Source organism: Perognathus longimembris, chromosome 6 (assembly GCF_023159225.1).
Source record: "Perognathus longimembris pacificus isolate PPM17 chromosome 6, ASM2315922v1, whole genome shotgun sequence".
NCBI lineage: Eukaryota > Metazoa > Chordata > Mammalia > Rodentia > Heteromyidae > Perognathus > Perognathus longimembris.
The window spans coordinates 25,108,517-25,122,739 of record NC_063166.1 but is presented as its reverse complement, the minus strand read 5'-3'; the positions used below and the strand labels follow the sequence as shown (position 1 = coordinate 25,122,739).

The 14,223-nt window shown below is 37.9% G+C and overlaps 1 protein-coding gene across 1 annotated transcript in view; it reads right to left on the bottom strand.

Moving 5' to 3' along the window:
* Nucleotides 1-14,223, bottom strand: part of Dtnbp1 (dystrobrevin binding protein 1) — an 86,401-nt gene that overhangs the window by 56,888 nt on the left and 15,290 nt on the right. The window contains exons 4-5 of the mRNA XM_048348439.1: nucleotides 13,999-14,059; nucleotides 8,332-8,464 (exon numbers count right to left, since the gene is read on the bottom strand). Coding sequence (XP_048204396.1) covers nucleotides 8,332-8,464; nucleotides 13,999-14,059 — 194 coding nt within the window. The remainder of the gene's footprint in view (nucleotides 1-8,331; nucleotides 8,465-13,998; nucleotides 14,060-14,223) is intronic.

Below are 14,223 nucleotides of genomic sequence, written 5' to 3'. Positions count from 1 at the left end.
CCTGAGTAGCTATGATTACAGGCATGAACCATCAGTGCCTAGCTTTAAATGCTTTTTAAAATAAACAGTATAGGGGCTGGGGATATAGCCTAGTGGCAAGAGTGCCTGCCTCGGATACACGAGGCCCTAGGTTCGATTCCCCAGCACCACATATACAGAAAACGGCCAGAAGCGGCGCTGTGGCTCAAGTGGCAGAGTGCTAGCCTTGAGTGGGAAGAAGCCAGGGACAGTGCTCAGGCCCAAGGCCCAGGACTGGCCAAAAATAAATAAATAAATAAATAAACAGTATAGTCAATAATTACTCTGTATTAGAAAATACATATGCTCTCTTTAACCTGTTGTACTCTTATTTGGACAGCTGGCAATTTCCATTTCTATGATCTGACTATAGAGTTAACAAGGCTAGGAACTTGAATAAAGTTGATCCTTAGGCAGGCCAGTTAGTTTCTCATGGTTAGAAGTTTGTTCTATGTTCAAACTGTATTTGATGTCACAGGTACTCTTTTCTTAATAACATGGGGACGGGTGAAAATATGTGAACAATCTAGTATCCACCTGGAACATCTAATGAAAAAGAAACATGCTCCTAATAAGAAAGGAACATCCATCTCAACAGGCCAACAAGCAGCATGTTCTTGTATTCAATGAATGACAATTTTAGACTAAAGATGCCTGGGGTAGTCAGTGGTGACTTTATTACTACCAATCGTACCACCAATCCATATTTATGTTGTCCTCTTCAAAAAGCTGTAGAGGGCCAATAAAACTATAAAACTTTTAGGCAGGAAATTGAAGAAGATATAAGGAAGCCTACAGAATAGGAGAAGATTTTTTCCAGCTATATATAAGACAATGGCTTAATATCCAAACTATACAGAGAGCTTAAGAAACTAAAACCTTAATGAATCAGCAACCCAATTAATAAATAAGCTAAATTGAGACTTCTCGGAAGTAAAAATAGCCAACAAACACATGAAGAAATCCTCAGCATCTATGGCCAGAAAGAAAATGCAAACCAAAACAACACTGAGATTCCATCTCACCCTAGTTAGAATGGCCATCATGAAGAATTCTTACAATAGCAGATGCCAGTAAAAAGGAATACTAGTACACTATGGATAGGAATGTAAACTTGTTTAACCGCTCTGGAAAGCAGTATGTACGTTCCTCAGAAAACTAAATATAAACTACCCTATGATCCAGCAATTCTACTCTTGGACATTTGTCCAAAAGATTAGAAACTAGGATCCAGTAATGTCACCTGTGCAACATTATTCATTACAGCACTTATTTACCATAGCCAAGGTAGGGAATCAGCCCAAATGCCCCTCAATTTTTTAATGGATCAAGAAAAAAAAGTGGTATTTATACACAACACAATTTTACTCATACACTACAAAGAATCTTGTTGCATTTGCAAAGAAATGGGAAGACATGGGGGGAAAATCATGGTAAGCAAAGTATGTCAGGCCTAGAGAAACAAAGGATACATATTTTCCCTCAGATGTGGAAGCTATAATTGACAAATTTCTAAGTAAACACTTTGAACTGGCTTGCAAATGCATACAAATGGATTAACTAAAATATGGTAGATTCAGAGGAGAACTCAAATGGTATAGCAATTCCCTAGAAAAGCTAATTCACAATCCAACAAAATAAGCATCAGAAAATGGGTACTCAAAAGGAGGATGTTTGTGGGGAGGAGGGTACACTAATGAAGAGAGGACGGATAGAAAAATGCAATCATAAAATTCAACGCACATCCTACAATATTAAGAAAGTTGAGGCTGGGGATATGGCCTAGTGGCAAGAGCGCTTGACTCATATACGGGAAGCTCTGGGTTCGATTCCCCAGCACCACGTATATAGAAAACGGCCAGAAGTGGTGCTGTGGCTCAAGTGGCAGAGTGCTAGCCTTGAGCAAAAAGAAGCCAGGGACAGTGCTCAAGCCCTGAGTTCAAGGCCCAGGACTGGCAAAAAAAAAAACAAGAAAGTTGACGGAAGGGGTGGGATTGGGAGGGATGTTTGAGAATCTTGAAAAGGGTGACTCTAATCAAGATTAATCTACTTTATTGAATGGCAACTCCTTTGTATTACTAAAGTGAATAAAAATATATGTTAAAAAATAGTAGAAGCTCCTGAGAATCAAAGATTATGTTAAATTCCTTATGTAGTCTTTCAGGGACTGTCTGTCTACAACCTACTGTTACACTACTGCTATCCTTTACATAGTCTACCTTACTGCAAGAGGACTACTCATCATCCCAAGAACCCTCCAAACTCTTGCATCTTTGCCTGGACAGTAGCCGATGTGCCTTGGCTCACTTCTACCCTACTCTTCCCTGCCAACAGCTCTCAAGTGCACTTACTCCTCTGAACTTCCACAGCCTCACGGAACTCATCCTGACTGAATTCATGCAACTGTTTGTCTCCTCCCATCTGTCTTAGGAATCAGTAAGGAACGTCAGAGTGGAGACTGTATCCCCTAGTATTTAGTCTATTGAATTTAATAAAAAAATGATTGCTGGTAGTAGAGTGACTTTATTACTCTATAAGTAAAATAATCAAAAAAGCAAATATGTGATTTATGTCCATCTACTTTAAATGGTTTATGCTACATTTTATAAAAGATCAAATCAGGGCTGGGGATATGGCCTAGTGGCAAGAGTGCTTGCCTTGTATACATGAGGCCCTGGGTTCAATTCCCCAGCACCACATATACAGAAAACGGCCAGAAGTGGCGCTGTGGCTCAAGTGGCAGAGTGCTAGCCTTGAGCAAAGAGAAGCCAGGGACAGTGCTCAGGCCCTGAGTCCAAGCCCCAGGACTGGCCAAAAAAACAAAAAAACAAAAACAAAACAAAAAAAAAGATCAAATCAATAATGAACAGAGAACTTAGAAAATATTAAACAACATGATGGCACTTTGTTATTAGCAAGTCAAACTGGGCCAAGTTAAAGTAAAAGCAGCAATGGAGATTTTCAACATTAATTCTTAACCTTGAAATCAGTAATAACATATATATGAATTATATTGAAAATATTTCCAGCCCTTTTATATTAAAAACAAAGATTCCTGAATTGCAAGCACATACATGAGATGTATTTTGAATATTTTAAATTAAATTTAAACTTGCAGAATTTAATATCCCTAACCCAACCTGCTCATTTCCTATTAGAAAACAAGTTGCACGTATGAGTGAATTTGGTAAACAACTTAGAATGCATGTACACAAAGCACTAGCAAGCCTTCATGGACACAAACATACCTTTATAAGGAGCTTAAGCCTCACGATTTTGCTTGCTATAACAACAGCATATGCTTTTTTAGTGATTGAAGGAAGAAATAGGTGGAATTCTACTGTGAAAAGCCATGTGGGAATGCCTGACAGCTGTGCAAGAAAGAGTACCACAAATCTTTGTGAGAAGACTGTCCCAGAAAGAGCAATTCGACTTAAGTGTTTTTCTCAGTGCCATTTGTTTCAAATACATATAATCTATAGTGCAGCCATTGAAATAGAGAATGAAACAGCACTAAAATTAATTATTTCATACTTAATGAGTTTTCTTACAAAATAACTAGTCTCATGGAAAAAGAATCTTTGGCTGCAAACCAGGGATCATAGAAGCCAGGTGCTAGAAGATGGTGAGACTTCAAATGCTTATGTTATACTTTGATGTACCACAGTAGTAAGGTAATGGTGATACAAAAATAAGAAAACTTAAAAGAGGGGCACCAGCCTGAAAAAGCCATTATGGAACAAATGAGATCCATGCATACACTAAAAAGTGTCAAATGAGGTATGCCCTTTGAAAGGTCTGATTTCAGCAAGCAACCTGGAAAATAAGACAACACAGTTCATGAAATACTAACAGCTGTGACAGTATCCTTATTACATGTCCTTTCAAATTCTGCACAGAAGAAAGCAACACAATAATGTATTAGGCTAGGTCAGATCAAAAGAAAGATACAAACTTAGTATATGGCTGCCATTCTCTGATATCACTACATTATTTAAGAGTCAATAGAATCTCCTGTTCTAGATGAAGGGACAATCTTCTAAAATAGACCTTATGAAATTTATAATACAGAAAACTCAAAGACAAGCCCTTGATGGGTTAAATATCAATGAATGAATAGAATTAGAGTACCCTCTAGTGGATAGTCAAGAGAATTCAATACAGAGCAGTATTCAAATCTGTATTCTCCATACACTAATGTTCTAGAACAAAATACACAGTAGTTATTTCATAGAAGTATATAGAATCTACCTAGCCATAAAGAATGAAATTATATTGTTTGCAGATTAACAAATGGAACTAAAGATTATGTTAAGTAAAATCAGCCATACAGATAAAAAATAGCAGCATATAGAATCTGGAAAAACATATTTCATTGATTCATTATACCTGTCTTGCAATACACCAACTATTACATTGTTCATCTCACTACATTTAAGCTTGTGGGTTTTGTATTCAAAACTATTTTGTAACACAAGCAAAAGCACAGAACATCCCCTTCTGTCACAGAAAAGTATAGTTGTGTAAATTTGCAAAGGCTAGAGAGATTCACACTAGAAAGTCAGCCTTCTGATGGCAGGTACCTATCCTTGCTCACTAATATATACTAATACTGTGCTAAGTGCTTTCACTTAATCCTCCAATTCCATATAAAAACTGAGACAGGCACAGTCACCCCTCCACATCTTTGAGGGATTGGTTCCAGGATCCTCATGGATACTAAAATCATTGTATGATCAAGTATGATATAAAGTGGCATAGTATTACATATAATAGATATTCATCATCCTATATACTTTAAATCATCTCTACATTTAAAGTATCAGGTAGGTAGGTAGGTAGATAGTTCCCACATTTTTTAGTGGGTAATAACAAAGCCTATACATTTAATATAGATGCAGTGTTTTAAAATGCCTACTTCTTAAATGCAGTTGGCTGATCTGGGTGCAGGACCCACAGGTTTGATGACCTGATTTTATCATTTTTCAGACAAGGAAACTAAAGTTTGGACTAGTGAAGAGACCTATCTGGGTCTCAGTTAGGAAGTCCTAGAACTGAGAAATAATCTCAGATGTGAAAGTTCAGATTCACTATTTTTCACTTTCCAACATATACCATTATCACTTCTTTCTGAATAACAGGACTAACCAGTAACTGTCAATAAGACAGACTTTCCTAAGTTAAATGGATCATATCCCACAAAATGTCAATATGAACGGCGTAGTCAACAATTCTTGAGGGACCAGGTAACTAAAGCCCCAATTTACAAAGCCACAGGATGCTAAAAGCATCATCAAAAGCCTTAACTGCTCACATAGTATAAAAATCTTTCCTCTTTAATAAGAGCAGATAGTCCAGAGAGCAAGAAAAGAGCAAAAGAGATTAAGTAGCCTGGTAAGGTATTAGATCTAACTTGACAGGGGAAAAAAAATCAGTTAAAGTCTGTTACTATTTAATCTATTTTTGTTTTTTATTACTGCTTGAAAGTCTTTTAATTTTGTGTCACGGTAGTTATGTGATGATAGGAGATACATTCAGGCTATCAAAAAATCAATAGTATATAAACATTTAAGCCATTAAATGATTCCAATATCTAAAATTAATGTTTGAACTCATTATGATGCATTCCTAAAGTGTACCAATAATATATATACTTATTTAAAACCTACCCTACAAAATCTGGCTTCATGATATATCCTATTATACATTAACACTGATTCCCTGCAATTTAATTTGCTTAACTAAAAGCCTCACAATTTCAAAATATCTCTGTATGAGCATAGTCTGTTGTTTCCAAGGTTCTATTTTCCACAATTACTTACTTACTTACTTATTAAGTAAAAATATTATGTAAATAACAGCAATAAATAAAACCCTAGAAGTAGCATGTCTTTCAAATGCTAATGGAATATTCAGTTCATATAAAAACTGACCATGAAGCTGAGTGCTAGAGGCTCACGCCTGTAATCCTAGCTACTTAGGAGGGTGAGATCTGAGGATCATGGTTCAAAGGCAGCCCAGGCAGGATAGATGGTGAGACTCTTATCTCCAATTAACCACCAGAAAACCAGAAATGGCCCTGTGGTAGAAAGATAGCCTTGAGCTGAAGAGCTCAGGGACAGTGCTTAGGCCCAGAGTTCAAGCCCCATGACCAACAATAACAACAACAACAAAAACCTGACCATGTAGATTTATATCTATCTTCTAAGCAAGCTGAATTAATTCTCCCAAGAAAACTCAATATGATAGACACAGACTAGGTAGAAAATGATTCAACTGTATTTAGAATTGCCTATTTTCCCAGAACATGATGTCAGGAAATCATTTTAGCTTTGACTTGCTCTTAGCAGTAGAGGTTCTCAGACTAGTAAAGAGAACTCAAATGAGCTTTGGGAAGCCCTTCCTAATCACTGAGGAAACCAAAATGCAGTTTCTGAAGAATAAGGCATTCTCTTAAAACCAAACCTTTTCAGGATCTTAGAATCTTAAGTGAGAATGAAAATACAGCATATTCTAAGAAAGACTTTTGTAGACTACATTCCTAAAGAGAACAACTATAAACAGAATTTACTCTCAGGTACAGAAAGAAAAAAATAAGAAAGAAGTCACTCTAGGAGTACCTACAAAAATGTACAACCAGTGAGAAGTGACTGGAAGACACATGCAGGTAAGCTAAAAGAAAGAGAAGAAGAAGAAAACCCCAGCTATCTAGAAAGCTGTCTCCACTAGCTAGTTATCCAAGGTTTGAAAAGGAGCATAATGACCTACAGGAGGGAAACAAGGCAGAGAGTGACCACAGCTATTTCACATTTCTTCTAGGAACTAGAATCTGTTCTGTGTTTCTAAAAAAAACAACAAAAATTCAGCCCCCACACTCTAGGGGACCTGCAAGCAACTCTCAAAGATACCAACAGCTTCATCCTACTGTCCCATTACTTACCAGTCACTGTGGTTGTCACAACCTCTCCAAATAGAGTCTTTATCTGTAAAGTATGGACAATAAAAACCACTCTTACAGGGTAAGGATTAAAGATAGTAGCTATAAAGCACCTAACAAGCTCTGGCATCACAAAAGGTGCTATAAATGCTGGCTGGTAACTCCCAACAGCAGATTCTAAATAACATTTTTCTGTTCACAGAACAAAAAGCTGTTTTAGGATGTAATAATTATCTCCTTTGTAAACCAACTTTCTGTTGCTTTAAATAAGTAATATTAAAGAACAGAAAGTGATAAGGATCTTAATCTTCTTGTCTACAGGACTCATTCAGGTTATTATTAGCTCAACAAGTTTATGCCCTGTGTACACTAAATTCTATTTCCACTTAGAGCTTACACTTAGTTAGGAATCACTGTTGAATAAAAACTACAGGAAGACACTACACTGCTGCTGCATTAAGTCCTAACACACCAGACTGAACATAAAAATGGAGTAACTTGTACTCAAGTTCCACAGCACCCAAAGAATCAGACAAGTTCCCCCCCCAAAAAAAGTTTTGATTATCAAGAATAAGTGACCTCTGCTTTAATCCTTACATTAAAAGGGTAGCTAAAGTAACCTGATGTCAACCAGTTATTTTCTATTTTCTCTCTCCACCCCCAAAGTAACTTTGAAACCACCAACACACCTTTTACTTTTTGTTTATCTTTCAATTTTAGAACAGAAAAGCAGCTTGAGATCTAAATTGTTATTTTGTCCTTTAGCAACTGTAAGCTTCAGTATTTCCTTCAGGTGTACAATTATCAAACGCAATGTATACATTTCTGCATATAAATCTAAGAAGGACAGCAACAAATTCACCTAATGAAAATAATAAAAATAAACTCAATGAAGTCTAAATGTAGCCAAGCGGGTACTTTCATTTAACTCAAATCGTCTGATCTCTTATCAGTTCCAAGAGAGAAAAGCACTCAGTAAGATATAAAGCTCCAGCAGCCCTAAAATTTAAACAACTCTTAGAGTACATCCACAGTCAAGACAAGGTAACCCTAATCCCTTTTATTTTCTACATTTACAAGTTTAAAAAGATCTAATATCACTAAGACAATTCTAAGTCAGCAAAATTAAAATTATGCTTGCTAAGCTGAACTGAGGCAAAAAAAAAAAAACCCATTAATGGCATACTTTAGAAATCGTCTCCACACTTCAAATCACTTTCTGTCTAATCCTTAATTAGACTCTGAAATTGACTAGAATACACTATTTTTCTCTAAACCCTGTTAACCAATAATTTAATGAATTCTTAGAAAGCATTGAAATTATATTACTAAATCTCATTATTAAAAGTGATACACACTACAAACATCAAACTTACTCAGGTTTGCCATCAAGGATTCTAAGTCTGCTAATAGACCAGGAAGCTGCTGGAGCTGCCCCTGTAGCTCTGTCAAGCTGGTCTTCTTCTTCTCCCAGTGGGCGGAGAGCATGACCACCTCACTGTCCACCAGCTAAAATATAGACCAAAGACAATCCAATCAACAAAATTACATCCAGCAGCATGGTCAATGTATGTTCAGCAGTCCTCTACTGAGAACAGAGGGAAGTCAATGCTATATAAAGAAGACTGAAGTTATTTGTTTTCAATAAAGAACCAGCTTAATACTCAGTATAGGAAAACTCCAAGTACTGCTTGTGTCAGAGCATCTCATTCCAGTGAAGACAAAAGTTCAAAAATGACTTCAGAGATTGAAATTACTTTTTAAGAGTACTCTATGCATACGAGAAAATGAAACAGCAGGGCATTGGTTGCTCACGCCTGTAATCCTAGCTACTCAGGAGGCTGAGATCTGAGGATCATGGTTCAAAGCCAGCTTGGGCAGGAAAGTCCATGAAACTCTTCTCTCTTATTAACTGCCACAAAACGGGAAGCGGAGCTATGGCTCAAAATGGTAGAGCACTAGCCTTGAGCACAAAAGCTCAGAGACAGCACCCAGGCCCTGAATTCAAGCCCCACCATCAACAAGAAATAAAAATAAAATAAAATAAAAAATCAATTACTGAGTTCAAACCCAGTGTGGTTCATTAGGAGGCCAAGGCAGAAAGATCTATGAGATCAAGGCCAGCCCAGCTCTAAAACACTACAAGGCACAACCTATCACTGTGATTCTAGTTAAATTTATTTTAATGAGCAAGACTATCTACATTATATAAGATTCTTTAAGAGTTAGGATCTGAATACAACTGATTCTAAATCTCAATAGTCTGAGATTTTTAGAGGAATGAATATATCAAAACACAGAAAATTATTTGGATGTGGTGCTAGATTGCTTTGTTTCCACATTCTAACATAGTAACAATCCACATCTGAAATGAACTAAGGTACAAGGTACTGGTTTCTAACCCATACTGAGGGGATAATCAACCACAGCAACTCTCACCTTCAAAGTATACTGGAGGAACGACACCAACCTTACAAAAATCACTTTGGGGGTGTGGGGTGAAGAATGGGAGAATCTTACTATGTTGCCCAGGCTGGCCTTAAACTTCTGAGCTCAAGGAATACTTCTGCCCCAGTCTTCCAAGTATCAAGGATTACAAGTGTACAACAGCTTACAGATTACAAGTGTACAGTAGCTTAATTAATTCTGTGAACTTGTTCTCGGTCTTTATAAAGATCTCTAAAAGTATCTTCAAAACTACTGAACAGAGGGCAGGCACAGTGGTGCACACCCACAATCCCAAACCTCAGGAGAGACATGAGGCTCTAGGCCAGCTTGGGTTACATATGGAAACTCTTTTCAGTCTTTTCTCTTTTTAAACTTTTTTTGTTGTTGTTAAAAATGAACACACACATTAACAGTCTTCCACCTTCACATCTTTTGTTTTGTTTTTTTTTGGCCAGTCCTGGGGCTTGAATTCAGGGCCTGAACACTGTCCCTGGCTTCATTTTGCTCAAGGCTAGCACTCTACCACTTGAGCCACAGCGCCACTTCTGGACATTTTCTATATGTGGTACTGAGGAATCGAACCCAGGGCTTCATGTATAGGAGGTGAGCACTCTGCCACTAGGGTGTATTCCCAGCCCACCACCTTCACATCTTATCATAGAGGAAGGTAATCAGAGGCAGTAGCTCTCCTAGAGCTGTCATCTATATATACATCAACACCTTCAGACTCCCACAGAAAACCTGCCTAAGGCTCTGTTTTGTTTTTTTGGCCAGTCCTGGGCCTTGGACTCAGGGCCTGAGCACTGTCCCTGGCTTCTTCCTGCTCAAGGCCAGCACTCTGCCACCTGAGCCACAGCGCCCCTTCTGGCCGTTTTCCATATATGTGGTGCTGGGGAATCAAACCGAGAGCTTCATGTGTAGGAGGCAAGCACTCTTGCCACTAGGCCATATTCCCAGCCCCCAATGAATGAACGAGTAACTGAATGAATACACATTTTCCTTATCTTTTTTTTTTTGGCCAGTCCTGGGGCTTGGACTCTGGGCCTGAGCACTGTCCCTGTATATGAGGCAGGCACTCTTGCCACTAGGCCATATCCCCAGCCCCTGCCTAAGGCTCTGTTGGGGGAGGTGTCACTCTTCTCAAAAAATGTCCATGGCAGTTTGCTTGGCTTCTGTCTTTCACCATAAACGTGTTTAGAAGCAGAGAATGTACTGTGAACATTTTTCTCTTTAGGTGTTGAAGGTCCAGGACTTCAAACTCAGAGTTGGATGTCTGTCAAAGCTTAGCAACTTCTTTTTCTTCTCCTGAAGCTTCCCCTCTCTTACCTCTTCCTTAGCTATGCGTTTCTATTACAGATCTAATGACTCCTCATCAGTCACTTCCTAAGAATCATGTACAGGAGGCTTCTCAATGACATTTCCTCAGTGCTCAGGGACAGCATCAAGGCCCTGAACTTAAGACCAAGATTAGCACCAGGAAAAAAAAAGGAAGACAAAATAGGCAACTCCTTTGGCCTTTTGAGCCTATTTCCACATGAAGAAAATTTTATTGAAAATTTGCTCTGGCAAACAAGTTTCCTCTATAATCTGCTTATTAAGAATTCCAAAAGTTCATCACCCATCTTCACATCTCCTCCTGTAGACCCATTTCTTCATTAAGCAATGAACCCTTCTTTATACCACTTAGAACAGTAAACCAAACATGAACTTGGGATCAGTCTTTTCTTCTAATACTTCAAACAAAGCCAGTGTTAAGAGGGATATGCTTCATTGTCTGGTTTTCCATCCAAGTCACTGGAATTTGTTCCATGTTTGATGTAAAGTCCCTCACAAATTTTTATTCTTCTCAACTTTCAATGTGTAGGTTTTGTAACAGTTTCTATCACTTCATTCTTATTCTTTACATTGCAGCTGTGAAACAAGACATGCCTACCTCCACAGTTCCTGGTCACTTTTCCCTCTTATTAGCAACTTTACCAGTGGGGCTTTTTTTGGTTTTGTGCTGGTCCTGGGGCTTGCCTGGGCACTGTCCCTGAGGCTCTTTGTCTCAAGGCTAGTGCTATACCACTTGAGCCACAGTACCACTTCTGCCTTTTCTGAGTAGTTTATTAGAAATCAGAGTCTAATGGACCTTCTTGCCCAGGTTGGCTTCAAACTGTGATTCTCAGATCTCCATCTCCTGAGTAGCTAGGATTACAGATGTGAGCCACCAGCACCCTATCTTATCAGTAGAGCTTTATACGTATGGCCATGATGAAGAAAAAAAGCATACAATAAAATCAAGCACAAGAGGAAATGATACTATCAAAACACAAGGTAAATGAAATGCACAGGTATCACTCAGCACACTATTTCATAAGAACTTGTGAAACAAGCAAGAGAAGTAGACTCTACAAGTAAGAGTACACTCTAAAATAATGATAAAGTATGGTAAATACATAAAGAAGTAACAGAGCCATTTGTTTTCATTATCCAGTATTATATACATACACAACTGTGTATGTTGTATCTTCACATGAGTGGCAGTGCAGCAGGTGTTTTTACACCATCGTCACAACAGATATGTGAAGAATGCAAGAATGTGTTATGTGACTATGATGTCACTAGGTGACAGGAATGCTTTGGTTTCACTGTAATCTTATGGGAACACCACTATATATAAGATCTATGGTTGACAGAAATATTGTAATGTAGCTCATAACTGTATATAGTCTCACAGCTAGAAACCAACATTTACCCTTTTGTAATTAATAAAGAGTAATGCTAGCCTGAATTCCATCATATATAATCTGTGTTCACAGAATTATTGTATCTTCATTAATTCAAATGATAAAGTCAGCTGAGATCAAAAGTCAGAATCCCAGAAAAGACTAAAAGAAAGTTTGACATCAACAGCACAGAATATATTGATCTTGGCTAACAAAGCTTTAAGTGTGCACTACAAATAATTTTAAGGACAAGTTACTTTTGCTTTTAGTTACAATGGTTTTAAAAATTCTTTCACCCCTTTTTGTCATCCTATCTTCTTCCCCTTATTCTGGCAATTGAGGAACCCTAGAGTGTCTTTACAACTATAAGCAAAGGACATACCACTCCTCTCCTTTTGCCGCTGACAAGAGTGGAAGAATAGCAGTAGACACAACTCCAGAGGCTAACACCTGTATCCTGGGAAATTAGTAGGCCTCAGGCCATGATCTGGTCCAAAGCTATGCCTCCGCACATATGCCTGTAAGCCCATGCTGAGGCTGGGCTTTACTTTCAAAAGCCTGTCTTCTCCTTACCCCACCCCATCCCACCTCCCTAACTGGAGGTCTATTCTTTGTCAAAATTTGTTCTATTGATTCTTTTTGAGACATGGCTCATATACTCCATGTTTGCCTGGTAAAATTAATGAAGTTTTGCTTTCTTTCTTCCAAAAACTATACTCGCATTACTTGTGAATTGATATTGAGTTCAGGGGACTCAAATGCTGTCATCATTTCTAAAGTATAATACTTAAAGATTAAATGAACTGAACATTTAGCTTACTGATTTTTTTGCTGTAAAAGTATGTACAGACAATATGTCTCTATGTAATCCAGGCAAGGTTGGAACTCATGTAGCTCAGGCTAGCCTCAAACTTCTGATTCTCCGATGTCTTTGCCTCTCCAATACTGGCATTTAGAGGTATGTGCCACCACATTAAAATTTTTTTTTACCTTGTTTTTTTTTTCAGCCAAGAAAATTGATGATTTTAGTTAGATTGTTTTGCCCAAACAATAAACAATTTTTGCAGTACTGGGTTTTGAACTCAGGGCCTCTTGTTAGACAGGCAGCATAACTCTTAAGCCCTATCCCCATTGCTGCTTCACTTTAATTTTTGGAAGGGTCTCAAGTTTTCACCAAGTCAGCATTAGACAGCAATCCTGCTACTATGGCCTCCACGTTACCTGCAATCATAAGCTCCAGCCAACAAAATGGAGTCTTGCTTAGTTTGTGCCCAGGCTGGCTTTGAGTTATAACCCTCCCAAATCTCTGACTCTTGCACAGCTGGTAGTACAAGCACAAGCTAGTCAAACAAGGCAATAATAAATTCTTTAAAGAGTGGGCAGAATGGGATTATATCTTATAATATGCATATACTTCACAGTCATTAAACTTCAGTTTAAAGCACAATACCTAAAAAAAAAATACTTACTTGAATGAAAGCTGAGTTTTCAAGCCCAAATAAATTATCTGAAAAGCTATTAAAAATGCACAGGAAGTTTCATAATCAACTACTGAATTCAACTTCAGGTATTTTCTTTTCTTTTTTTTTTTTTTGCCAGTCCTGAGGTTTGAACTTATGGCCTGAGCACTGTCCCTGTCTTCTTTTTGCTCAAGGCTAGCACTCTACCTCTTGAGCCACCGTGCCACTTCTGGCCTTTTCTGTTTATGTGGTATTGAGGAACTGAACCCTGGGCTTTATGTATGCTAGTCAAGCACTCTACTACTAAGCCACATTCCCAGCCTGTCAACTTCAGGTATTTTCTATAAAACATTTTAGAGTTATAAATTTATCTTAAAAAATTAGACACTTAACACTGGAAAAAGAAGTTTTCTAAGCTAGCTCTTACCTCCCCAGCATGTGCACATTCTTTGGCTCTTCTGTGAAGTGCAGCCCATGTGTCCTCATACCTAAGAAGAGCAAAACATAATCCAAAATTGAAGCACACATGAAAAAGATATACCATCTAAAGATGAACCTGTAATATATTGGCGTTTCAAAAAGGAGCAAGTCAAAAATTAATGGAGACATTTACAAGGACACAGAAATCAACCTAAATGCTTCCAATGGCCAA